The following is a 27,578-nucleotide window of genomic DNA, read 5'->3' as shown; positions in this document are numbered from 1 at the left end:
GGCTTTCAATGACCCTCTCTGCTGGTGTTCATTCCCTTGTGTAATGCCATCCCTCTAAGTGTGGGCTGGACTTAGTGATTTGCTTCTAAATAATAAAACATGGCAAAAGTGATGGGATATCACTTCTGAGATGAGGTTACAAGAGACTGGGACATTCACCTTGCTTGCCTTTCTTGTTCTCTCACTTGCTTGCTCTACTGGAAACTAGATGCCATGTTGTGAGTTGCCCTATGGAGAGGCCCATGTGGAAAGGAACTGAGAGAGGGCTCTGGCTAACAGCCATTGAGACACGGAGGCCCTCAGTCTGACAGCCTAAGAGGAACTGAATCCCACCATCGGCCACGTGAGTGAGCTTACACATGCATCTTTCCCCAGCTTAGCTTTGAGAGGACCCCAGCCCTGAGACCTGGATCGCAGCCCCTGAGAGACCCTGAGCAGAACCATTAAATTAAATCACTTTGATTCCTAACACAGAGAAACTGTGGAGGATCAATGTTTGTGGTTCTAAGCGACTCAATTTTGGGGGTGATTTGTTATGCAGCTAGACAAATAATATAATTCCAAAACAAACCACTTTTGATGATGATTTCTTATTTTCTACTTCCTTGCCCTTTTCTATTAGACAAATCGGTTTTCAAGTTTACAGAAAAATGTATGCAATGAATGTCTATCAGATGCCCTGGAATTTGGTCCTGGGACAAGGTCCAGAAATAGATGAGAAAGAAATACAGCATTTACAACTTTCTACAATTCATACAAAACAGAATATTAGAAAAAATTTAGGCTATAGGTAGTGTTTGGGTTGAAATATCAGCCCATACACCTGAAGTGGCTTGGATTTATATCCAGGTATGCACCAAAGACCAAGGGCCAGCTCCATCTGGAAAACTGATCACCAAACTTCAACTCTGGAATATAATGCTCCATTCAGCACTAGCACAGGGTTCTCATTTCTCAGGGGTTCTCAGCAACAGGATCACCCGGTGAAGGTGCTTGTTAAAATCCAGATTCTCCGGCCCCATTTCAGAATCAGATCAGACTCTCTGAGGCCTGTATTTTTGTATTTTTACCAGGATTGCCCTTTGTCTCGTGCAAAAGACTAGAGTGTGCCATGTTCCCTTGGATTTAATTACAGCTCCTTTTTGCGTATGCCATTCCTTCTCCTCCACTCCTGACAGCCCTGCTTTGTTCCCTGCTCCTTTCTGGGAGCTCCTCATGTGCTGGATGGCATCTGGACACCGGTAGATAAATGAGTGGAGCTACTTTTTGAGAGGCTTTTGCTAATTTAAACCCATAAATATGTATTACTGGTTAAGGATAAATGACCATTATTTACTATGAAAACACACAAATGGACAACAGAAATGTTGATTTATGGTCATTATTCTAAACCTTACGTAAACACTTTTTTTAAAAAAAGATTAAATACATACTTGTAAAATCCTAATGTACATGTCAAACCCAGTTACACAGAGAGAGGGTTTAGACCAATTTCAAACTCCCTTCTTTGTTCCCACACATATTTTTAACATGTTGAGCTTCCTCTGAAGTCGGTGGAATAAATGTTGTGTGTGTGTGTGTGGGTGCAGAGGAGGTTGAGAAATAGCACAATTAAATGTTACCAGAACATAGGAACTTTGCTCTATTACCCATGTGTTTTCTCAGTGGCAATCTTTACTGGGCCCAGCTGGCACCTCTGGGGAAAAGGCTGCAGTGCTTTTGCAGCCCCTACTGAAAACAGGAGGCCTGGATTGTACTGTAGATGCCTGTGTTGACGGGAGTTCCCGGGGATATCCACCTAGACCCCTGGGAAAAATGTAAACCTCTGCTAGAAGTATTAACTCTTTATTCTTGGGCTTCAATGTTGGTTCCCTTGGAGTGAGAGATACTAAGTAATCTCCCCTGGCAGAAGCAAGGGTTTCCAGGGTTTCAAGATGGAAGAGGACAAAAATGTGGGTATTTATCTACCTTTGTGAGCAACCGAAGAGGGTTAGGGTGTGGGGTGATGGATGTGGAAGGGACCTGCAGTCACTGACCTGAGCATCCAGCTTGGAACCTCGAGCCTTCTCTTTGAAATGACCTCCCTCTTGTTGCTTCCCAGTCATTACAGAGGCCTCAGAATAATATTTTACATTGATAGTGTTCTATTTCACTCATCTGCTTCTCTTCACAAACTTGTGAAGATCTAGATCACTTTTATATTAAGAATTGTCTTTTACACCTTTTGTAAAGTCCTTTATCTCCCCATTGAAGGAAGGTCACTTGCCTAATAAGTGACTACATCAAGACTAGGACTTAGGGCAAGGTCTGTGTCTACTACAAACATCTCGTATCCTCTATAATACCTAGTGGTACTATGCACATGTTAATTAGCATATAAATATTTCTTCAGCAGGCATATTTTAAAGGAACTATAAATGCTGATTGAAAGGATGTAGCCATACATAACATTTCACCAACCATAATATTATCTCTTATTAATTCTTTGCCTGGTATTACAAGCACACTTTGATATATGTATTTATTATTTTTAGCATCCTCTTTTATCCCATTATTTTATTTTAAATGATTTAAAATTCATTTAAAATAAAATAAATAAAAATCATTTTATTTTAAATGATTTTCTTATTCACCATAGCTCTAAAATACCACAACCATTCTCAAAATGAAATGGAGGTTATCACTTAGGTCACTTGGACAGCATGGAAAGCCCACTGACAAGGGGATAATTCAAGCTCAGAAGTCTTCACCTTTAAAGAAAAACAATTTAGAAAATATAGGTTGAAGTATGTTTTGTGCTTGTTTGGGTTTTCTCCCATGACCTGAATCACTGCAGTTGTGTAGACCTGGCCCCAAAGCGGTGGACATGCACTGGAATATGATGAAGAGGGGGCTTCAGGGAGGAGGCAGGAGAAGCAGCCCAGGCCCAGCCCTGCTGGGGAAGGGACAGGGGAGAAAAGTGACTTTGTCCTTTGGTGCCTCTTGCCTCCACTTTTCCTCATGTTTTCCCATGTGTGTGTGCATGTCTGTGTATGTGCATGTCTGTGTATCTGCATGTGTCTGTGCAGGAAAAGAGGCAGGCATACTCTTTAGAATGACTTCCGGCGACTGTGTTTTCTTTTCTGGCACGGGTGGGAGGGATGCATAGAACAAGCGACAGCATTATCTCCAGTGTCCTTTATGTGTCATTAATGGACTGCAGGCCTTGGTGTGGCAGATATATTCCAAGGCAAGAGCCTTCTACAGGCCTTGGAATAGCAATAACTCATGTTACACAGTGCTATATGCCTCAGTGGATTCACATCATGCCCTGTGTGTGAGGACCTGAAAGGCAGGTATTATTTCCCCCATTTTACAGATTAGGAGACTGACCCTCAGGGAGGTTGTAGTGAGTGATTGAACCAAACGCAGGATTTTGCTTTCTCAGTTCCTCATTCAGCTCTCCCTCTATCACACCATTCTCTTTAATGCCACCCCAAACTCCTTGTTCTTTATGTAAGCCTCTCATTCAAAGAGAAACACGTGGGGATTTCTGAACCCATGGACTCTGGTTGCTCTTTATTGTCTACATCCATACTTGCCGTCCAAACTGTAAAACGTGCCTCCTCTCACTCTGCAAAATAACCATTTCCACCAAGGAAAAGGTGTGTGATCCAAGCAAGAGGATGTAGCTGGCTGGCTTCCTTCTGCTCTCAAGCCTCCACATTCAGCATCACTCTTACTCCTCAGCAACCTAACTCTCTTCTGGCCAGGGCCCCTGGGCATTTGACTGACCATTGGCTACCAGAGTCCTCACTGTGTTGTCATGTCTTTCTGGCTTTTCCTGGTTTACTATAACATTGTACGTTCCCCTTATTCCATTCCTTTAGTGTCAGTGGTTCCCATACATTAGTATACTTAAGAAATTTCTGGGGATGCTTGTTAAAATGCAGATTCTTGGGCCTCGAGATTATGAATCAGTGCTCCAAGGGCAGGGTCCAGGCATTTTTACCTCATCCCCTCATTTTGATGCAGCTGGTCTGGGGAGGACACTTTGAGAAACAAGGATGCCTTAGGCTTCATTCTCTGCCAGGGGAGCGGATCTGAAAAATGTGACACTCAGACGTGAGTGAGTGTGACAATCCATTACTGTGTTGCTTTTGAAGAGCATATATGAAAGGCAATATGATGCCCTGGTTAATAGCATGGAGGCTGGGTTCCAATCTCTGCTCATCAGGGTTATCTCATCTAAACTACTAAACCTCTTTGTACCTAAGTTTCTTATCTGTAAGATGCGGTATGATAGTACCTACATCTTAGGGTTGTTGCTCTGGGCATGAGTTAATTTATGCAAAACGTTTAGGGTACTGCCTGCTACATCAGGAACTACATCAGGAGATCTGGCCCAGGTGCCTCAACCAGAAGTGGAGAGGTGTCAGGGACGTCAGTAACAGTATTGGGAAGATGGAAGAGATATTTTGGAAAAGGAGAACCTTTTGGCATTCCTGAAATCGTTCCATGTCAGTGACTGCTTATTTTGTATTCTGCCATTAAGCAAGCAAGAAGGGTGAGTTCATCTCTAGCAAGTCAATGAGGCTTCTGGAGTTTATTACCATGAGGCACACAGTGACCAAATGTGCCCCAGGGAGATGATGCCCCAGCTGATGAGTGCACAGATGTGTCAGAGAAAGTTCCAACATTCCATATAAGCCACTCTCTTTGCTTTGGATTAATTCCTTTTCATCTTATTCCTCCTTTCCTTCTGTCTGAAGGTAACCATCGGGTTTCTCTATCTTTTGCTCTTCTTAGGAGGGAGTATGAGTTTTCCTGGGGTTTGTATTACACTTTGAAAATTTAAGCTAAATCTTCCTACACTGATAAAAAGATACCCATTTTTAGTTTACGTCCTGTTATGCATTGAATTGTGTTCCCTTCGACAAGTTCTAATCCCCAGACACTCAGAATGTGACTTTATTTGGATATAGGGTCATTGCAGTTGTAGTTAGTGAAGATGAGGTCATACTGGAGTAGGGTGGACCCCTCAACAAATAATGACTGGCGTCCTTATACGAAGATGGCCATATGAAAACATACAGGCAGAAGGCCATTAACGATGAAGGCAGAGTGGAGTTATGTAGCTGCAATCCACAGAATGCCAAAGATTGCCAGCAAACCACCAGAAACTAGGAGAGACAAGGAAGGCCTTCCCTATAGGCTTCAGAAAAAGCATGGCCTTGCTGACACCTTAATTTTGGACCTCTAGCTTCCAGAATCATGAAATCTGTTCCCAAGAAATTTCTGTAGCTTTAGGCTATCCAGTTTGTGATGCTTTTTTAGGGAAGCTCTAGAAAATGCACACACATTCCCTTGGAAGTCATCAAAAATGATCCTCAGGGATAGTATTTGGGATTTCTGGAACATTTTCATATCTCTTTGTGTAGCCTGCAGACTTTTGTGTGTGTGTGTGTGTGTGTGTGTGTGTGTGACAGAGTCTCATTCTTGTTGCCCAGTCTGAAGTGCAATGGCACGGTCTTTGCTCACTGCAACCTCTGCCTCCCGGGTTCGAGCGATTCTCCTGCCTCAGCCTCCCAAGTAGCTGGGATTACAGGCACACACTACCACATCTGACTAATTTTTTTTTTTTTTTTTTTTTGTATTTTTAGTAGAGACAGGATTTCACCATGTTGGCCAGGCTGGTCTCGAACTCCTGACCTCAGGTGATCCACCCGCCTCAGGCTCCCAAATTGCTGGGATTACAGGCATGAGCCACCATGCCTGGCCTGCATATTCTTTTTTATGGGGTTCCCACGTGGGAATCTAAAACTGCACTGCAGACCAGCTGGCTGTGAGCCGTCTGAGGGAACTCGGAGCCATCTCTCGCATCCACATGGCCTCACGTGTTCATTATCACAAAAAACATCTAGTGGCAGCTGGCTCAGTACAAAGCAGGTTGTATATATCTTGATTCTTTTTTGTCCTCTGCTGTCAATTTGGTAGCACATGTTGATGTTGAGTGTTACCAAACAAGTGACATTGAAGAGTGAATAGTATAAAAATAGGCCACAGAAGGGCCAGCGATAGCATGGATACTGGGTGATTAGTTAGCAAACTTGAACAGAGAGAGGGATAACTCGGGGCACTCATGTTTGCCATCTTTGAGGAGAAATAACCACAACCCCTCCAAGTGTTGAAAGTTCCATCCCAGATAGAAAAATCCTACCTTGTTTAATGTATGAAAATCTTATTTTATCCAAACATGCAATTATAGGGATTCATCCAGAGGCCTGGATTCCTCGCTAAATTCTGTGTTTACACTTGGGAGTTCGTTATTCTTCAACCTTCTGGGCGTGTCATGGGACAAATCTGAATGATTACCACACTAAAGAAAATAAAAGCTCTTTCTTTTCTATCAAAGACAAAAGAAATGGAAATGTCTTCATCATTTTCAGTCTACCCATTGGTCTGCGTGCACATTTGTTTGAACTACAGCTTTTTAAACACCATTAGCATCTTTTCAGTTTCTACAATACACTTCCTCGCGGCAGAGGTTGTTTCCTTCTATTCAGCTAAGTTAAACTAGGGTTACTAATAGCTTTCATCTTACCTCATTGCTGGAATATTTTTTCCTCTAGTGCTTCTAGTCTGTTTACTAAACACACAGAAAATGAATGAAATGAATCTCTGCAGGTTTGAACGTTGCTTGGCAAGTGAGGAAAAAGATACACACTAGGGTTCTCGCAAAGTCTAGGCAAGGATAATTACAGCCCATTATACAGAATTGTTTGATACGCTGTATGATGTGGCTGTCAAGACGCAGTCCCCAACCTCTACAACAGGGTTTTTCTACCTGGACACCATTAACATTTTGGGTCCAATGATTCTTCATTACTGGAGTGTGGGTGGGGGTACTGTCCTGTGTACTGTAGGATGATTATAAGCATCCCCGCTTCTCTACCCAAGTTGAGCCAGAAGCATCCCCCAAATCATGACAACTAAATCTATTTCCAGACAATGCCAAATATCCCCTGGAAGGGAAGAAAAACTTTCCCTTGACTGAGAACTACCACTCTAGAAAATTAGAATACAATGTAATAAGATACAATTTGAAGTTGAGAAATATTTCTAGCCTAGAATGCTTGTTTATGTATTGCAGGCACTTTTGCCTTGCTGTACTGTGACTTTGTGAGTTCATTCATTCATTTATCCAATATTTATGAAGCATCTACGTTTTGAGGGTGGAGTAAGTGAAATGAGGAAACAGGACCGGGACAAGGTCAATGAGCTGGCCATGGGTAACTGAAAAGGGGACAGTGCCTATAAAATAGAGACGGCCTCTGGCTTCTTAGGCTCACTCAGGAATCATTACCAAGGAAGGGTGATTTCCTTCCACTTACTTTTAAGGTAAGAGAGGAAGTCCTTTTCATACTTGCCTCTCCAAATCACTAAGCTCTAGAATTCAGACTGGAATCTTGCGTATTTCTCGCAGGACAATTCCTCAAACCCTTTTCTACATCAAGGACTCCCCATTTGCTGTTGATTTTGCCTGGAGCACTCCTTCAGCACTCTGCACTTGGCTCACTTTGAGTTATTCATAATGTTTCAACCTAAATGTTTTTTCTTCAATGACTTCTTTCTAGCCCCCACCTTCTTTTCTCACCTGGACTTTTTATTTATTTATTTTTTTCATCTAGCCTATCATATCCTTATTTAATGGAGTGTGTGTGTACGTGTGTGTGTGGTTATTATTTCTGATACTAGACTCTAAGCTCCCTGGAATGTAGTAGGTAGTAAATTAATATTTGTTGAATTAATGAATGAAATAGTGAATACTGCAATTTACTAAGTTATATTTTTCTCTTTCTCCTGTTTACAAGAACAGTAACCTGATAAAATCTCCCAGGGAAAGGAGAATTCTGAATGTGTTATTATCTGGCATAAGAATTAGTGATTGCATTCATTGATTGAATTTATTTATTCTAATGCAGGCATAATTTTGGCAAAACGTGAACAAAATGGAAGACAAATTAATTCAGTTTTTGCTTATCACGAAATTTGAGTTAAAACCTACAGATTTTGGCATAGCTCTGCCCATGGAGATGATGATTTCCTTAAGAATGTTTAGGTGGTCTGGAATTCAAACGCCTTCATGTTTAACTTTAGAATCATATGGCTGGGGTGTTAAGTGATGGAATTAAAATCATGCAGGGGCCTAAATGCTAAACTTTATATGGGTCAGAGAGAAACAAACTCTTTACAGCTGGGTAATAGGAAAATTTGACTCTAAGTAACAGTGCTTCTGCCCTGTAGCTCTTAGTCATCTGATCCTGTTGCTCACAGATAGGCTGTTAAAAAACAAACAAACAAAATGACAGAAATGGGGCCATGTGAACTAGGTGAATTTGACAACTGTCAGCACTCAGAATGTCTGAGCACGTTTTATTTAGCTAGACCTTCTTAAGACCACTGCTCTAACTAAAGTTGCAAGTAATTATGCACTTCTCTGTCACGTGAACTAAGATGAATTGGCTGGTTGCCAAAACAAAACAAAACCAAAACCTGAAAGTTTGTAGCCAACTTTGGAACTGATTTTCTGATCCATCTTAGAACACATACAACCAATTTGGTGGCAAGGATGATCAGAGGGAAGAACACAGAGTTCTGAGCCCAGATCAGAATAGGAAATGAACTCCAGCTCTTGATCTTCTTCAGTACCAAATATTTATTTGTGGTCCTTTTGCATTCAGCATGCCATCTGTTGATAGCGCAGTATTTCAAAGATGATTTAATTAAATACCACAGTCTGTATTTTAACAGTGAGGATGGCGACTGTTAAAACCTAGGAAGAGGGTAATAAAAATACTACTGATGAGAGGTCTTCCACTCTCTCTTTGTGTGGGCTTTCTGCACTCTTACAGGCTTCAACTCTTGTATGAATACTGGTCAACTGGAATCTCAGAATTTTATTAAAAAAGGCAACTTAGAGATTGTCTGCTTCTGCCTCTTGATTTTATAGATGAAGAAACTACTGTCCAGAGTGTAAGTGCCTTTTCCAAGGCCCAATATAACCCTGGAGGTCCATGTTCAAGAAAGGACTGGAATTCAGTCCTTTATTCTGAGGCTCAGTTTATTTGTCTGCTCAGAGGAGGACTGGTATCTTCTCAGTAACTTAAGGTCTCTTTTCTGTGCCAGGAGCTGGAGAAAGAATGATGTCTGCCTGTCCCTGGGCCCTGTGAAGATCTCTGTGGCCACTGGCACTTTGGGAATTTTGCTGCATGAGTTGGAAAAAAAAACTAGGCCGGGCGCGGTGGCTCACGCTTGTAATCCCAGCACTTTGGGAGGCCGAGGCGGGCGGATCACGAGGTCAGGAGATCGAGACCACGGTGAAACCCCGTCTCTACTAAAAATACAAAAAATTAGCCAGGCGTGGTGGCGGGCGCCTGTAGTCCCAGCTACTCGGAGATGCTGAGGCAGGAGAATGGCGTGAACCCGGGAGGCGGAGCTTGCAGTAAGCTGAGATTGCACCACTGCACTCCAGCCTGGGCGACAGAGCGAGATTCCGTCTCAAAAAAAAACAAAAAAACAAAAAAAACCCCAAAAAACACTAGTGCATGTTGTCAGCTTCATTCCTAGTATGTCTAAACCATGAACTCAGGTGGGAAAAGGGGGAGGGGGATGATACTCTGGTGTTCTAACTGGCTAAGCTTCCTCTTGGGAAGAATTAAAAATAAACAGGCAAAGGAAAGGAAGGAACCACAGAGCTGGATTACATAAGTGATATGAGATTTGTGCTATGTACAAAGTATATCTCATGCAGTTGCTAAAGCAGTGTGCAAGAAAGAATTTTTTTAATAGAAATTTGAGTGAAAAATATATTCCAGTAAAAATGCCAAGGAGCTCCCCAGACGAGGACCTAGTGAAATGATAACTACCCCACTGTGGCTCTTAAGGTCCTGAAAGTCTTGTCATGATAGAGTGTTTTATTATTAAGAAATTCTGAGAGTCTAAACCAGACCCAATTTTAGCTATATATTAGCAGCACCCGAGAGCCTTAAAAAAAGAATACAGAGTTCTGGGCCCCACCATAGACCAATTAAATCAGAATTTCTAGGGCTGGGGTGTTTAAAACAGTGTTTTTAAATGTTCCCCAGATGATTTGCAGCCAGGGTGAAGAACCACTGGTCTAAATTCACAGAACAGCCAGCTTTCGCAGAGGCCACACTCTTTCATGAGTTTCTATCACAATAGGGGTTTATACAAGCTGCAAAACTGTGTGAATATGCAATGTGTAGGAGGGAGTGGATGGGCAAGCTTGCCATACAGATAATGCTTCATGCTGACCTTTTGGTATATACAATGCATGCATTTTGCAGTGTTCTATTTTTCAGTGTTTACCACTTGCATTTTCAACCACTGATTGAAACAATGCCACATCAATTCCTCTTTGCCCCTAAACAAACCAGGTATCCTGCTGGCATACGGGACAATGTTCGTATGTATGTCTATGTTTAATTATGAGGCTGTGTGTGAAGGCTGTTATGCACCAAACTATAACTGTAGAGGCAGAAGGATTTGAGAAGTTATATAGACAAATAAGGAATTTAACACACGACGATTACAAAATAACCTCTGGTGACACATTCCTGGGATTAGCTACTCTTATTACTTGGAAGATCTTCTCTCATGTCACCTAACACTTTTTTTTTTTTCTTCTGAGGTAGGATCTCACTCTGTTGCCAGGCTGGCATGCAGTGGCACAATCATGGCTCACTGCAGCCTCGACTTCCTGGGCTCAAGCAATCTTCCCACCTCTCGGCCCCCCAAGTAGCTGGGACTACAGGTGCATGCCACCATGCCTGGCTAATTTTTGCATTTTTTTGTAGAGATGAGGTTTCATCATGTTGTCTAGGCTGGTCTCAAGCTTCTGGGCTCAAGCCATCTATCCACCTTGGCCTCTCAAAGTGCTGGGATTACAGGAGTGAGCCACTATGCTCAGCCTACCTAACACTTTTCTAAATAAAAACCTAAGTGTGCTAGCCTTTCCTCTTATTTCTTATCCTGAATGGTGACTGCATCTGAGCAGTGCTTTTCTTGTAAGTCTCATACTAAGCTGACAATAACCAAAGGTAATTGTCATTCCATGTTTCCTTCCAACCCTTCCAATAAATCACCTACACGAAACAGTCCCTCCTCAGGCTTACCTGGGGTTTCCTCTTGGCTCCTTATTCCTTTCCTTTTGCTCTTCCCTAGGGCTTCTCCAGAATCTCTACCTCCCTCTTAAGATCAAAGCAGGAGCCTATTCTGAATGAGTCTGACCAATAGCAGAAGAGGTAGAGAATCTTGTATGTGACATTCCTTTAAATATTTCATTGTGCTTCTTTTAAATTATCATTAAATTATTTAGATGCTTAATTTTCTGGAACAACTGACAGACCTAGTGTGAGTCCCCACTTACTCAAGGAGGTATAGCATGTGGATTCATCTATGGGTGTGTTTACAATAGTGACTCTACCTGGAGACCTTTGCCCCTTGGAGCTGTGGAATTATTACAAGGGGGGTTTCCATATCCATTATACTCACCAGGCATCTTGGTTTTCCACATCACAGGCTCCCACGAAAATGACAAGTCTATCCTGGCATCTTCTTATTTTTATATGCTTACCTATTTGTTGCCTACTTAATATATCTGTTTTATTTCAAGTCTTTTAACATCATCTTACTTTGTATTAAACTTTATCTTATTTTTATGGGCTATTGTAATTTGTCTAAGTCCCTTTGCTATTATTTTTATCACAAATGTTAACAAGGTCATTGCAATTGGTGTCATTTTTAAGTTGAGAGTCCTCTTAACTTGTTCACGCAAGTTTCTAATAAAATATTAAGTGTGCTATGACTGTGATTCTGGCTGTATGTTAGATACCAAGTTACACCCCAAATCCACAATGCATCTCATCACTCTTTTGAAGGCTACTTCCTAGTTCTATCTATTCTCAACTGAATAACGATCCTGGTATTTTATACTTAGCCTGTTGACAGGAAAGCTATTTGGGGTCAAATTGATGAGTCTTATATTATTACAGTAAAATCATCTCTTATTATAGGAGGCAAAAGAAGGAAACATATCTGGGAAAAGACCTGACGTTCATTCCACTTGGCACAGACACCAATAATGGAATTAATGGTGTCTGACTCTTTCAGAGTCATTAATGTGTTGTTATTGTTGTTGTTTTTTCTTTTTCCTGAAAAGAGATCTGAGATCTATGAGAAACCACTTCTGAGGCAAAGAGAAATTTCTGTGCTATTGGAATAGTGGGTTAACAGTTATCACCTCCCAGCACACAAAATCTCAGAGCTCTGTGTATTTGCATCTAGAAGTAGTAAAGCCAAAGAGAAGGAAGCAGAGACTTTGGTTTCTCAAAGCTGTGGCCTCGTCCAGGGATAGGATGTTTTGGATTTTTCTTTCAGGCCTTTCCCTGATCTAGTCATTCCTCTCAATCTTGCCAGGGTGCGGGGATAGATGGGGGTTTCAACAGGCAGTCCTTTCACCCCTCCCTTGCCAGGGGAGTTCTCCTGTAGCCAGAGACCCAGCCCCCAGCCTCCACACTCTGGACGTAAGGGCAATGCCAAACAGCAGCTGATGGTATATTTTGGCATTCTGGGAATTTGCCTGTCCTGTCTGCCAGACACCTAGGAGATTAGCCTTATCCTCCATGACCCCAGGAGATCATCTGGATGCCACAGCTTGCTTACTGGAAGGTTTAGGAGAGATGTATTTGTGTCCTCCTAAAAAAAAGTCTAAATAACAAATATTTTAAATATACACACATATTAGAATGAGTTTTCTCTTCACCTAAGTAAATAGACTAAATGTTTTTGAATTTATTTATTAAGTTCTTGAATTTTTTTTTCCAACAAGGTTTTCAAATATGGCCAATAGGGACAAAAGTGGCAAAGGAAGAGAGACACTCAATAATGTAATCCCAGTGTCTTTTCATTCAAAGCACATATTAACTTACTTTAAAAAGAACTTCAGAGTGTCAACTGAATTCAGCATCTATTTTCTGATGTCTGACTCTGCATGGGGCACTGGGCAGCCACAGAGGTGAGGGTGCCATTGCTCTGCTTGAAGGACACAGGCACAAAGTGGGGTGAGAAGGAAGGGAGAGGAGAGAGGACACTGAAGGACAGTGATGCAGAATGGTTGGAAGGCTTTGATGAATGCCACAGCAGAGGTAAAAACAAAGGATGGTGGGGGCAAGGAGAAGAGATGGCTGATTCTGAGGAGGCCCAGATGTCAGAGGCAAGCTCCAGCGGATGACTGAGGTCTGTCAGGCAGGCTGTGGTGCGGCAGGACTCATGACGTGCTCCGTGCCTGGTGCAGGGCTGGTGCTTCCCAAATATTGGTTGAATGCCTGATATGGTTTGGCTGTGTCCCCACCCAAATCTCATCTTGAATTGCAGTTCCCATAATTTTCCCATTTTGTGGGAGATAATTGAATCATGATGGCGGTTTCCCCCATACTGTTCTTGTGGTAGTGGTAAGTCCCACGAAATCTGATGCTTTTATAAGGGGTTTCCCCTTTTGCTTGGCTCTCAATTCTGTCTTATCTGCCACCACGTAAGATGTGCCTTTCACCTTCCTCCATGACTGTGGAGCCTCCCCAGGCACGTGGAACTGTGAGTCCATTAAATCTCTTTTTTAAAATACATCACCCAATCCTGGATATGTCTTTATCAGCAGCGTGAAAACAGACTAATACAATGCCCTTTCTGGGACAGTACATTATATGAGACATATATGACAGTCATATATGAGTACATATATGACTCCTATTCCTAGCTTTAGACCTAGAGAAATAGAGGACTTACCCAAAATAGTTTGGTGAATTTGTGGTTATTAACTGTTTTAGACAATTTCTCTTCCTACTAAAAAACCTCACTCTCAAGAACAAGCAAGGAAGAGAGATCTGTGAAGCTAACCAAAATAATTAGTGGTGAAATCTAATGAACGCAATTCCACTTCCTTGACATATTTTGGTATGCCCATTTCCAGCCATATATTACTTCTAAGAAGATAGAAAACATATACAGTGAAGCACGATTGCTGAGACATTTTAATTGTTCTTCTTAGAGATTAATGGTGCCTTGTAAAATGCACTATTAAATCTGTTTCTTCCTTCTGGCATTTGTTTTTGAGAACAAATATGTAATTACTAGGGAGGAAGTCTCAGAGAAATGATTTGCCATATTCCATAGGCATTTCTCCTACCAACGTGAAACTCAGGTTTTTCTCAATTGTTTCCTGCTTTTACAATGTATTGGTGTGGTCCCACAAATGTCTGTAGAAATTGAGCAGGCAAATTGAGAACCTTAAAAGGAGCTGTTTAGTGCAACGTACCTGTCAGGACCTGCTTTTTTTCCTCGGGCTTACCCCTCCCCGTATATCCAGACAGGATCAGCCCCACCCCAGGAGCTCTGGCCAACTTGGGTGATCAGGGGCACTTTAAAGACTTAAGCGATTCAACCTTAGCCACCACCACAACGTGTCTGGTTTTATTTCTAGTCACTGGAAGTTCTACTCTAGTTCTTCTCTGGCCACACCTGCCCTTTGTACCCCATTTCTTGTCTTTGGGGCTTAATCCTCCCTGCCCAGCATCCACATTCCTTGAAGCCTGGGGTTTTACATTGGTCCTTCTCCTTCCTCAAACCACCTGCCAAGATCTAGGGTCTGATCCTAGAAACTCAGACCTGTCACTCCCAAAAGAGATCATGTCTGGAATCGCCATAAGCTGCTCACCCAGTGTGAGGACACTGTCATCTCTTTCCATACTGTGGCCACACCAATGGCTTCTGGGATCATGACTTATTACAGAGAGGCACCGGAGGACAGTGGTTAAGAATCCGGGCTTTGGAGTTTCACTACCTGGGTTCAAACCCTAACTCTACCACTTCCTGCCTGTGTTATTCTGGCAATCTGCTAAGCCTGAGTTTCCTTATCTGCAAAAGGAATATGATGGTGATAATAATAATAGTACCCATCTCATAGGGCCATTGGAGGTGTCAGTAGAATGAACTTTGTCACCCAGTCAGCCTACAGGAAGTGCTGGAAGAAGCACCCCATCTCCTGTCTCACTCCCACTTTCACATACCCCCTTGGTTTGCCCCATCGCACCGAGAGCCCTTTAAAGGGGATATCTCATCAGATATGGTTCTGATAAGTGCAGAATGCAGCTTTTCAAAACTTCACTTTTAAATTGCTGTGAGACAGAATATTAAGCACATATGTACACCCTCAAAAGTTATTTAAGTCTTCTTGAAAGTAAAAACTTTTGGTTTTTTAATTGCCAGCACAGCTAATGACGATTAAGAGGAAATGGTTGTGTCTTTAGGAATATGTAGTTCCCCTGCCATGAAATAATGACCAACAAGAGACATGACTCCCCTTTTAATGGCTTTCTTTCTGGCCTAAAAAGCCCTCTGTGGGTTGCTGTGGCCTACAAAGAGACAAATGCCTTTGCTGGACAAGGAGGGCCCTGCTGATCTGGCTTCTGCTAGTACCCCTGGCTCTGGCCACATCGATTCACTGCTGGTACCCAGAACAGGCCAGGACCCCTCAAGGCTCTGGTTGCTCCTGCTGCTCCCTCTGCTGGGACCCTGTTCCTGGTGAACATATGTTCAGCTTTGGAGACCGCTGAGAACTCTCTGCTTTGTGGTTGACTGTGGCCTGTCCTTTGATTACATGACCTCACTCAGGTTTGTTTACATGTCTGTTTCCCCACTAAGCCCTCAACTCTTTGGGGACAAGGGCTATAATGTAACTACTCAGTCCATGCCTGAGCCTGATTGGGTCATCACACATGGAAGCACCATGCACAGAAACGGTTGTTGGGAGTTGTGGAGCTGGGATATGAGATATCGCAGCCCAGTCCAGCATGGAGCAGGTGGCAGGACAGGGAGAAGGGTGCTCGTGTTACTTTTTTTTCCTTTGCTTCTTGCCCTCTCAATCTCCTGCTTTCTCACTGCTTGGGCTCAGCTTCTTTTTGTTAATCATTGCAAATAAGAAAATGTAATTGTGTTTGACATCTGCACCATGCATGAGGTGACCCACTGCCATATCTAGACACAACTTACCTTTTTACATAAAATCATCGCAACATCCTTGCTGGGATCAGGAGAAGTTTATACACTGAATGCAGCTTTTTAAAATGTCGCCTTTAAATTGCTATGAGAAAGAATATTAAGCACATATGTACAACATCAAAACTTAAGTCTCTTTGAAAGTAAAAGCGTCTGGTTCTTAATGGCCAGCACAACTAATGATGGTTAAAGGGAGACTCAGTTGTGTCTTTAGGAATATGTACTTCCCCTGCCATGAAATAATGACCAACAAGAGACATCTTCTCAAGGTTTAAAAAAGAAAACAAGATGTATTTCATATCTGAAACATCAACATAGTTCCCATGAAAGGCAGGAAATATGTATTCTGTGCAGGTGTAATTCTGTTCTACCAACTAATTCCCTTGGTAGTTGCATAGCCTGTGGATCATGCAGATTTCCTTTAAGGCAAAATTAAAAACACTTCCCCCACCCTAAACAATGGTTTATGTGCAAGCATGCCATTTTATGTTTCCTGGACTAACTGAAAAATAGTTTAAACTATTTTAAACATTTACATCTTTTACTGAGTAGCTGAGAAAACATGTGATGGAAGGATGTCAGTCTCATTAACCCTGTGTTTCAGAGAAAGAAAGGTCTGAGGGTTGAGTAGATTGGAACATAAGGGGTCCTCCTTTAAGTTAGGGTGCAGTTTAATGACTGTGATAAAAGGCAGCAGACGGGTGACATTAGAGAAAGGAATCAGGGAAAGTCCTGACATGCCTGGAATGTAGAAATTTTGCCTATTCTGCTAGAAAATAGTGTGAGTAGGGACTTCCAGTATATTCCAGGTATAGGAATCAAAGACAGGCCATTGCCAATTCATTTGTGACAATATTGTTTTTTTCTTCCAAATGGGACACTTCTGAGCACGCCTGGATGCTATTACTTGGGGCTGAGTAGTGCTGGCTAGTCTATATGAGACAACCTAGAACATATGGTCACCCCATTCCTAGGTCACTCTAAGGCTCTAAGCTTGCAGTTGGCTTTAAGCCCAAGTAGCTTGAAGGGATGGAGAACCATTGAGCAAGTTGATTTGGGAGCCCTCCATGGTGTTTCAAAACTCTCTGGCAGGGTTTTAAATGGCCTAACCCGCAAGTATTCTACTGGCAGGACAAACATCTACAACTTTGCTGTGTATCTTATTTGCTCTCTTCAGGTAGAATCAACCAGGGTATATATCTTTAAGCCAACCTTGGGCACAGTCATTTCTAAATCTGACTTCACAGTGTAATCATTTGAAAAATGATCATTTGAAACTCTGAAAAATACAGACACTTAGGCTCCACCCCTAGATATTCTAATTTAATATACCTGGGCTGGGCGCAGTGGCTCACACCTGTAATCCCAGCACTTTGGGAGGCCGAGGCGAGTGGATCACAAGGTCAGGAGATTGAGACCATCCTGGCTAACACGGTGACACCCTGTCTCTACTAAAAAATAGAAAAAATTAGCCGGCCATGGTGGTAGGCGCCTGTAGTCCCAGCTACTTGGGAGGCTGAGGCAGGAGAATGGTGTGAACACAGGAGGCGGAGCTTGCAGTGAGCCGAGATCGCGCCACTGCACTCCAGCCTGGGTGACAGAGCCAGACTCCGTCTCAAAAAACAACAACAACAACAACAACAACAACAACAACAACAAAATATATATATATCTGAGGTGGGCCCAGGCATCTGTATTTGTAAACATTCCTCTGATTCTTTTGACACCTAGCAAAATTTGATAGTGCTTTTGGGTTTATAAGGAGGTTATGGGGTTTTAAAAAGGCTACAAATTTCAATTTTTATTTTTATTTTTTTCGTGATGGAGTCTCACTCTGTCGCCCAGGCTGGAGTGCAGTGGCACAATCTTGGCACACCGTAACTTCTGCCTCCCAGGTTCAAGTGATTCTCGTGCCTCAGCCACCAAAGTAGCTGGGACTACAGGTGCATGCCACCATGCCCAGCTAATCTTTCATATTTTCAGTAGAGACAGGGTTTCACCATGTTGGCCAGGCTGGTCTCAAACTCCTGACCTCAGGTGATCCGCCTGCCTTGGCCTCCCAATCAATGTTTCAATTGGAGGATTAGAAGTTGAGAACCAGTATGTGAGGAGAGGATATTAGAGAGGAATTGAAATATTTTCTACAATTTAATTACAATTTTTTATGAGACCAAAACAGAAGCAAATTGCCTAAAAATATATATTCCTATTTTGCCTTGTTTATTTGCCCAGAAACAATTTGAAAATTTATAAATGACGTGTTGTTTGGACCAAAGATAAAAAGATAGAAGATTTTAACAGACAGTAGAATTTGGTAAAGGAATCCATCAAAAGTTTGTGAAGGAATCTGCATAAAGAAAGTCAAGGAGATAGCTACAAACTCTATGTGGGCAGCATTTATATCCTGGCTAAAACAATTAGCTGGGAATTGTGGCACATCCCTGTGGTCTCAGTTACTCAGGAGTCGCTTGAGCCCAGGAGGTTGAGGCTACAGTGAGCCATGATTGTGCCATTGCACTCCAGCCGGGACAACAGAGCAAGATTTTGTCTCAAAATGAATAAATAAATAAAGCAAAGAAACACTAAATAGTTTGCCCAAAATATTTTTGGGGCGTTCATTTTATTTTATTTTATTTTATTTTTTGAGACTGAGTCTTGCTCTGTCACCAGGCTGGAGTGCAGTGGCGCAATCTTGGCTTACTGCAATCTTGGCCTCCCAGGTTCAAGCCATTCTCCTGCCTCAGCTTCCCGAGTAGCTGGGATTACAAACACGTGCTACCACACCGAGCTAATTTTTGTATTTTGCATAGAGATGGGGTTTCACCATGTTGGCCAGGATGATCTTGCTCTCCTAACCTCATGATCCACCCATCTTGACCTCCCAAAGTGCTGGGATTACAGGAGTGAGTCACTGCGCCTGGCCTTTTTGGGAAATTTATTAACTGCTTTTAGACAACAATTTTGCTCCCCACGTATAAGCTCAAATCTCATGGACTACTGAGGAAGATAAATCTATGGGCTTAATATTTTCGATCCCTTCTTCCTCCTTGGTGTCCAGTGGGACTAGAACGCTTTCTAGTTGAAAGAGATCATGAAAGCATTAGGCCATTATGCTGAAATCACACCTGATCTGATTACTTCACGCATGCCTTTTCCTGACTGCTAAAGAAAAAGAATTTTGTGTCAGTCTCTACTTTAGAATCAGCACATTCAAGTTTTAGAGAAGAAAGTTACAAAAGTTGCAAATATATGTTTTCTAATCTTGGCACAATCCTCTTTCACTACAACAAGTTGCCTCTGAGCATCTATGTGTTAGGCACAATTTCTAGGGGCTGAGAGTGTCTTTTTTAGAAAGTTGTTTTAAAACAAGTATAGTTTGCAAATCTTTTTCTCTAGGGCCTCAGATTATGGTAAAGAAGATAATAAATATGCAAGGTCTCCAGGGTGTGGAAGAAGAGTGTGTGTATCTTGGAATAAACCATCTTTGTATGAAGACAGCAGACCTCAACTTTCCCCACAGCCAGGGGGATCATGGAAGGTCCAACCCCACAGGTGAGCACACATAGCCCTGTCCTCCTAGAGACCAGCTGTTTCTGGTCATTCCATCACAGAGAATTATGTTTAAAAGTAGGGCAAACTAAAAAGCAGTTTCATTTGGAATATGAAAGTGTCTGTTATTTTATGGACTTGAGTGGGCCGGATACATAAACAGGTAGTTTTTCAAATTACTGGACTTTCCAGATGCTGCTCACTATTGCAGCTGTTCCTACTTTCAACCCCTTAAAAGTGTAGCCAACTCTGCCATTAATTGAAAGAATATCCCACATCATGAAGCTTTTCATAATTCAAAGGTACTTGGTGCACCTTGCCTTAAATTTTAATAAATAATATGAAATCGTATTCAGTTAAAACCGAAGTTTTTTGATTGCAGTTAATAGATGGAGGAGGGAAAAGACTCTTTTAGTAAGCATTAAAATGTATATAATTTTGGGTTGAACTTGAAAGCATTTCATATGCTTAAGAATGAATAATAGCTGCCATTTTAGTATCATCCTTTGCTCAGTATTCTGAGAACAATTTCCCACTAAAGATGATCATAATGCAATTTTACAAGCTGGGGAATCTGAATTCCATGCATGACTTCATACATGGTAGAATATCAGTCACCAACTTGTGAAGCTATCTCCTGAACAAACATACAAGCAAAACTAATACTAATACCAACAGAAAAAGATATTGACATGGTGCCAAGACAATCTGATCTTTTAAATCTTATGCTTTGATTAGATGTATATCAAATAAATAATAATTTTATAAGTGACTGTTATACTGATATTAATCACCAATTGCTCTAGAATGCTTTCTAGTTGAAAGGGATCACGGAGGCATTAAACCATTGTATTAAAACCGAAACTGATCTGATTATCATGTGCGTGCATTTTCTTGACTGTTAAAGAAAAATTTGTGTCTGTGCATATTTAAGAATCATTACATTCCAATTTTAGAAAAGCAAGTTATGAATGCATATTTCTGTTTTTCAACAAAGACCTCCTTCAGATGTCCTGATTTGTCTCAGTGCTAACAGAATCATCTAAACACATTTTTCCTCTCATGACAATAGTCCGTGGTGAATCACATAATCTTATCTATTCTTCCTTAATGATACATTTCAAAATATTCATTTTGGGCAGTAACTATGTAAAAAGATGGATAACATTTTAAACTTGTTAGCCCTTAATTTCTATTAATATTACAAAAGAGGAATTGGAGGCCAGCCTGGTAACCATGATGATCCCTTCCAATTCTAAAATTCTGTCATTTTATGCATGTACGGTTCGATCCCCAATGCCACTTCGCATTGTCTTCATTTCACATCTTGACCATGATGCAATTACATCTGAACTCTTTTCTGCTCAACTAGACTGGCTAATTTTCATTACCTTCTGTACCTTTACCAGAGTCATTTTACAAAAATGTCACCTTCATTATACCACACTGATGCTTGCAGTCATTTATGGCTGCCCACTGCTGACATGATGATGTCCAAACTTATCATGAGTGCTAGATTTAGAGACTCTGCATTTTACTATGATCAGTCTTTTCACCTTTATCACCTACCACTCTGCCACATGAAATCTCAAATCCCAGTCTGACTGAGCTACTAAAACTCCCCTGTGGGAGACATTCTTGTCTCCATGCCTGGCTCATTTAGAAGGCCTTCCTGTGCTTTTGCCCCAGCTATTTGCAATCATCTGTCCTCCATGACCCAATTCAAACTGCACCTCCTTCATACCATTCTCCATTAAACCATCTGCAATACATCCTCCTTCTCTGACCCTGCTATCCTTTCCATGGCTGGGTCTCCCTAACACTTCATATTGATACCATTCCCTATCTAAAAACCTTTTTGTTATGCAATATTCAACACTACTGTATTTACTTCTGATTTCTTATCATATATATTATATATGGTCTGTTTCCAAAATGATGAGAAGGCTTACAGTAGAGACTACATAAGACAGTATGTCAGTTAAAAGGGGGAAGTGAAAATATAAAACCATATGTGGGAGAGAATAAGGAACATGAATTAATGAAACTTAAAATCCAGCTATAGATTTGAAACTGCTTCCTGGCAGTCAAGGCAAAAAAAAAAAAAAAAAAGGAAAAAGGACCAATCAGTTTCCATGTAGCAGTGACTTACTATTTTGGTTGTGTGTATGTATTTTTTTAAAACACTTTTTACCTGTGTGCATGTTGTCTCACTAACTGTAATCTTCTTTGTGATTGCTAGGATTTATTGTAGGAATTACATAGCAAAGCATCTAATCTAGCATATTGCATGGGTTTAGTAAATAAATTAATGGATGGCTAATTTTATCAGAATTATAGATTTGAAGCCATTTTATTTATCTAGAAAATCAAAATAAGTACATAATAAACATGTGACTAACAATGTGAACAAAAAAGACACAGACATCTCAGAGGGAGAATGAAGGGTTTGAGTTTGTGACCACTTTAATTAAAGGAAATTTTAAAAAGTATTCACAAGCTACTTAATATTTTTGGGTAAATGTCTATATTTGGGTAAATTGTCTCATAATGTGCAGCAGCAAGCTTTTAGTAAAATGAGAAATTAATTTTATTGGAACTGGATTGTATACTATAATGTGTGTCATTATTACTAGTAAAATAGGTGATAATGCTGCACCTTCTTGAAATATAAATTCATGCCACACGTGAGTTTTCTTTCCTCTCCAGAAATGAAACTGGGGTTTCATTTCTTCTCTAGAGTTTTGTTGTTGTTTTCTTTAACTTGGCAAAGGGATGCTTTTACAATGCAGAGAACACCCTAATCTGGCACTGTCCAATAGAGATTTCTGTGCTGATGGAAATGTTCTATGTCTGTGCCACTAGCTTTACCTGTTGCACACTCACAATGTGGCTAGTGTGACTAAGGAACTGAATTTTAAATTTTACTTCATATTAATTACTTGAAATTTAAATGGAAACACAAATGGCTAGTGATTACCATATTGGACAGAGCAGCTTTTACAGGGCTGCTTGCTTTTAGGACCAACTTTTCCTTACTTGATTGGGTACCTTTAACAGTAGATTCCATTGGCCATTGTTTCTTTCTTATTATGTGAAGTTTTAAGCTAGCATGCATTAGCACTAAAGCTTTGGGTGCTTTTAAGAAGCACCCAAAATTATTGTCATGATTTTTTAAAGAAGTCTATGTTGTTGGCCAGGTATAGTGGCTCACACCTGTAATCCCAACACTTTGGGAGGCCAAGACCAGTGGATCACTTGAGGTCAGGAGTTCAAGACCAGCCTGGCCAACATGGTGAAACCCCATCTCTACTAAAAATACAAATATTAACCCGGCATGGTGGCATGCACCTGTAGTCCCAGCTACTCGGGAGGCTGAGACAGAAGAATTGCTTGAACCTGGGATGTAGAGGTTGCAGTGATCTGAGATCATGCCACTGCACTCCAGCCTGGGTGACAGAGTGAGACTCCATCTCAAAAAAAAACATAAATAAATAAAAATAAAAATAAAAAATAAAAAGAGTCTATGTTGTCAAAAGTAAAATTTAGGGAAATTTATTATTTACTGTCATGGAAACTGGGAGAGAATCATCTCTGTTTCTGTTATTTTGTTTGTGCTTGGACTTGAGGATACATATTTATAAAATAGGAGTCTCCATAAGATGTAGATAGGCCCCTGTTCATCAGCCAGGCACTCTTTGGGCAGAATTTGCATTTGTAGTCTTGGTGTCTCTCTGTAGGGCATTCTCTGAAGTCCCCCTCTAGGCCAGGCATCTGAGTGAGACTGCCAAATTCTTTCCTAGGTGGATTTTTTGGTTTGACTGTCTTGTTTTGCTCACAGTTCTATGAGCAAGTAGTCAGGGTTTCGTTTCTTTAGGCTATCAGGAGCTTGCTCTAGCTTTTTCTTTTAATTTCTTTAATTTGAGGATCCCCATACTTGCTCTTTGAAACGCTGTTTTGTAAACTGCTATTTCCTCCAAGCCTGTTATGTTTTTTTCCATCTGTGTTGAAGTCTCTTTTCCCAGTGGGGCCTTTCTTTCTCAACTTAGTCATGCTATGTGTGGAGACCCACATCCACACTGTTGGCCTCTCTGACTCATCCCGGGAGGTTCGCTTGCTCCAGGGAATCTCACCCACAGTGCAGTGGAACAACAGGGAGGATCCAGTGAAGCCAGCCCTCTCTGAAATCTGCCTCTTTTCCTGGCAACTCTCCTTCTTGTTCAAAGCTACATGAGAAGGGTGGGGGTGGGGGAAAACACAAATATCCTCTCCCTTTAAGGTAATGTTTTTAGTAAATAGTTTTTTTAGCAATTCTATATTCTAGTTTATAAGGTACTTTTGTTGCTGTTGCTTTTAAATATTCCATAATCCAGCTAGTCAAAAAAAGCTGCAAATGCTCCAATTTTCCTTTTTCCTACTCCAGGAAGCCAAGAGAGTCAATTCTGACAGTTTTTTTTTCCTTCCAGTTATAGATTAAACTGTTTCCCCTTTTGAAATATATTATTCATGAATGTAAACAGTTTGTGAACTACAGCTACTCCCATCCATAGATAGCAGGCGTGGTGGGTGGAAATTGCTCATCCACCTCATTGATTGCTGGGGGTTGTATAGGAGTAGATCTTTACACTGCAATCCCTGAGCCAGGATTTTTCCTTAGCCCTCCATTTCTCAGAGAAAACCCTCTGCCAAGGATGGCTCTAGCCCATGATATCCCAATCCAGATGTGTTTAGGCAATAAATTCCTCCCACTAGATTGGCTAAAAGGGTCAAAATCGAATAACAATGATAATTTAAAACTGACCACTGAGTCAGATCTAAGTCTGGCCAATAACCCAGTCCATTTATATTTAATCTCACCAAGCACGTCCTGAAAGTATGAAAAGGAACTCCAACCTGAATGTGCCATTAGCTCAGGGAAGGCAGACTCAGGTAGCTACTAAAGAAGCAGCTTTCCGCATCTAAGTGCAGGTGTCCATAGATAGAAGAAACCAAGAGGCATACATTGTTTTTGGTTTTGTAAATTTGCTTAGTCGTGCACAAGTGACTTGTTAGGCTAGTTAAAGTAACTTTCATATGTATATGCATAAGTACGTATTTTGTCTTTAGTCCTAGGCATTTCCATCCACTGTAGTGTTTTTAAGAAAATCACTTCCCATCGTTTTAGTTGGGGGAACATGCCCATCTTGTATTGTGACTCATCCTCAGCACAAGACCTGACACAATTATCTTACTGTCTTAATGCCACGTGCAGTGGGGGCCGGTCACTAGACTTTCAACCTGGGAATGGATAGGAACCATCTCACCGTCCCAAGGAGTATGGGCAGTCTGTTGCTGAGGTCAATAGGTTCATTTGCTAGGATAAAAGTGTAGTTGTAGGAACTTCTACAAAACTCTAGCTGAATTTCAGCTGAACTAACTATTGGGGGGAGATGGGGGAAGGGAGATGTAACGTTTCTGCCGACTGCGGGAGCTCCCACACATCAAACCCACAAAACTCTGTGTGTGTGTGTGTGTGTGTGTGTGTGTGTGTGTGTGTGTAGGGGGCGGGGTGGGGTGTGCGTACACGGCAATGCTAAAGAAGGATGCACGGGCTAACTGCCAGAGGAGAGCTGTCCCAGCCCTTCCCTGTTTGTTGGTCGCCTTGGCTTACCTTGACCACGTCATCGTTGAGGTGTTTAGGGTCGCGGTTGACCAGGTCGATCTCCTTGGTGTGCGCGTCGTACACTTGCTTCTCGCTCAGCTCGTCTGCCATGGCCTTGTTGTTGGGCTTGTAGATGTTGCCCTGTTCCCGGATGGGAACGGTGTAGAGATGTCCCTGCAGAGGGCGGAGGGCGGACGGCCAGGAGGGGGAGAGCCGCAGCGGCGGTGGGAGGAAAAATGCAAAAAGAAAAACAAGCGATCAGAAGTCAGCCTGGCGGCGGGGGAAACCTCGAGCTCGAAATCGAACTAACCGCTCCGACAGCTACGGCTCGGTGCACAAAAACCGCCTGCGCGCAGCCAGCTTTTTAAGAGGATCTCGCAGAGGACACCACACCCCTCCGTACTCCGCAGGGCGCGCCTGCCTCCCCCGCCCGCCGCCAGGGGTCAGGGCAGGCCCCGCCGCGCGGTCCGCAGGACCCCGCCCGCGCACGCCCCGGCTCAGCACGCAGGACCCGCAGGACCCGCAGGACCCCGGCGGCGAGGGGGCAGCCACAGGCTTCTCCCGGACTCCCTAAGCCGCGCCGCTCTCGCCCCGAGCGCTTCACCTGTTTCACGTTCCGGTCCCCGGCCCCTATTACCCCTGCCCCGGTAATCTCTTCCAGCTTTATCTAAGATCCAACAGCAGCCGCCCGACCCGCGGAATGTTCCCTTTATCGCTGCTTCTTGGCCGCGTCCCCCTCGCACCTGCCCGCGCCCCCCACCCTGCCTCGGCCCTCTCTTGTCCCTCCACGGCTCTCCCTCCTCAATCAGCCGTGATGATCACAATCCCGAAAGTCCCCATTTCTGGCGGAGCCAGGCGCCAGACCCCCTAAACGTCCTAGAACTCAGTCTCACCTGCGCAGCTCCCCCGACCCACCCTCAGGGCACTCCCAGGCTGCGGGCGGGTGGCTGAAGGGCAGCTGCGTGTTGGAAGACGAGGTTTCCACACCCGGGCAGAGCTCCAGCGCGTGGAGGGCGTTGGAAGTGATGGTGGCAGTTTGGGGAGGGGAGGCCCACCCCTCTCAGAACACCCCTGCCAGACGCCAAGATGCAGAAGAAGTTCTTGAGATGGTTCAAGAACTTTGGAAAGTGCAAACACACCGCGCGCCGCCTCCGGGACCTGCCGGTCTGGGCGCCTGGCAGGGAGTCCCGGGGACTGTCCCCAGGACTCGGGTAAATGACACCTCCACCCTGCACTCCACTTCTTCGAACCCCCAGCAGGCAGGGCCGGACCGCGGGGGTCCCGCGAAAAGGGAGCATCCTAGACCCATCCAGTAAACGCGTCCTGGGCCCAACAGACCCAATCTCAGGACCCCAATCCCCTTTTCCGTGTCCTCCTAGCTTAGGGGATCCCTGGGCCCCCTCCTCACTAGGAAAACATAAAACATTCCTGGCTTCTCTTCACTTCCCCGCCCAGGCCCATTCCTCAGCGGTGCCAACGCCAGAGGAGTGCTCCGAAGTGGAGAGAGGGCTGGGGCCAGGGCAGCAGTCGGGATATTTGGAGAGGCAGATAGCAGAAGCGGACACTCCCCGCGCGCCCGGGCCGGCGCGCCCCCACCGATGCCTACCTCCGAGTCTACGTATTTGCCCCCAGACATGCTGGCCCGTGGCTGGATGAAAGCTCTGAGGAGGTTTCCCTGGGCTGTGATTTAAGGGAACTGAGGAAGGAAGATCTTGTATTGTATGGGGGAAAAAAAAGGCGCTGGCGGGGGGGCGGTGGCTGGGAGGGAGCCTCCTGGCCGCCCGCCAAGGGTTTGTTCTGCTAGTGGTTGGCCCGGACGTGCGCTGCGCCGGGTTTAGGCACATCCCCAAGGTTCTGGCAGCAGAGGGCGGGGAGCGCCCACAGCGAGCAGAGAGCGAGTGAGAACGTTTCTCCCGCGCTGGGGTGCTTGGGCAGATTATTTTAAACCTGAGGCAACATTTTCCCTGCTCTGAACCACCGAGAGGAGTCCCGGGGAGAACGAATGTTTTCGCAATGCATCATCTCAGCAGGGGTGGAGGGAGCCGACGCGCCTATAGAGACGCCCAGTATGGGCAACCAAGGCGGCAGAAACAATCCACAATCCTGCCCTGTCCTAAGCCGTCGACTCCCACCTCCCCCACCCCCCGCCCACGTTCCATCTCTGCCTTAAGACACATCTGTCTCTCTGTTTCACAGAGGGAGGGATGAAAGACGGCTAGGAACCTTTAGGTACATTTCACATCTAAACTTTGTGGATCCCTTGTGGAAGGAATCT

General features: G+C 43.1%; 1 protein-coding gene across 3 annotated transcripts in view; it reads right to left on the bottom strand.

The window, feature by feature from the left end:
* The window catches only part of CAV1 (caveolin 1), a 36,091-nt gene extending 9,079 nt beyond the window's left edge, over positions 1-27,012 (bottom strand). The window contains exons 1-2 of one of the 3 annotated variants that reach the window (XM_055283763.2): positions 26,910-27,012; positions 25,313-25,477 (exon numbers count right to left, since the gene is read on the bottom strand). In XM_055283763.2, the coding sequence (XP_055139738.1) occupies positions 25,313-25,477; positions 26,910-26,939 (195 nt within the window). In that variant the 5' untranslated portion in view covers positions 26,940-27,012. Of the gene's footprint in view, positions 1-25,312; positions 25,478-25,613; positions 25,641-26,196; positions 26,418-26,909 lie in introns of those variants that run through there. The other 2 variants (XM_055283765.2, XM_055283764.2) reach the window with 2 other exon arrangements.
* Positions 27,013-27,578: the final 566 nt, after the last annotated feature.

This window comes from Symphalangus syndactylus, chromosome 6 (genome assembly GCF_028878055.3).
Source record: "Symphalangus syndactylus isolate Jambi chromosome 6, NHGRI_mSymSyn1-v2.1_pri, whole genome shotgun sequence".
In the NCBI taxonomy this organism is placed as follows: domain Eukaryota; kingdom Metazoa; phylum Chordata; class Mammalia; order Primates; family Hylobatidae; genus Symphalangus; species Symphalangus syndactylus.
This window is presented reverse-complemented; position numbering and strand designations above follow the sequence as displayed.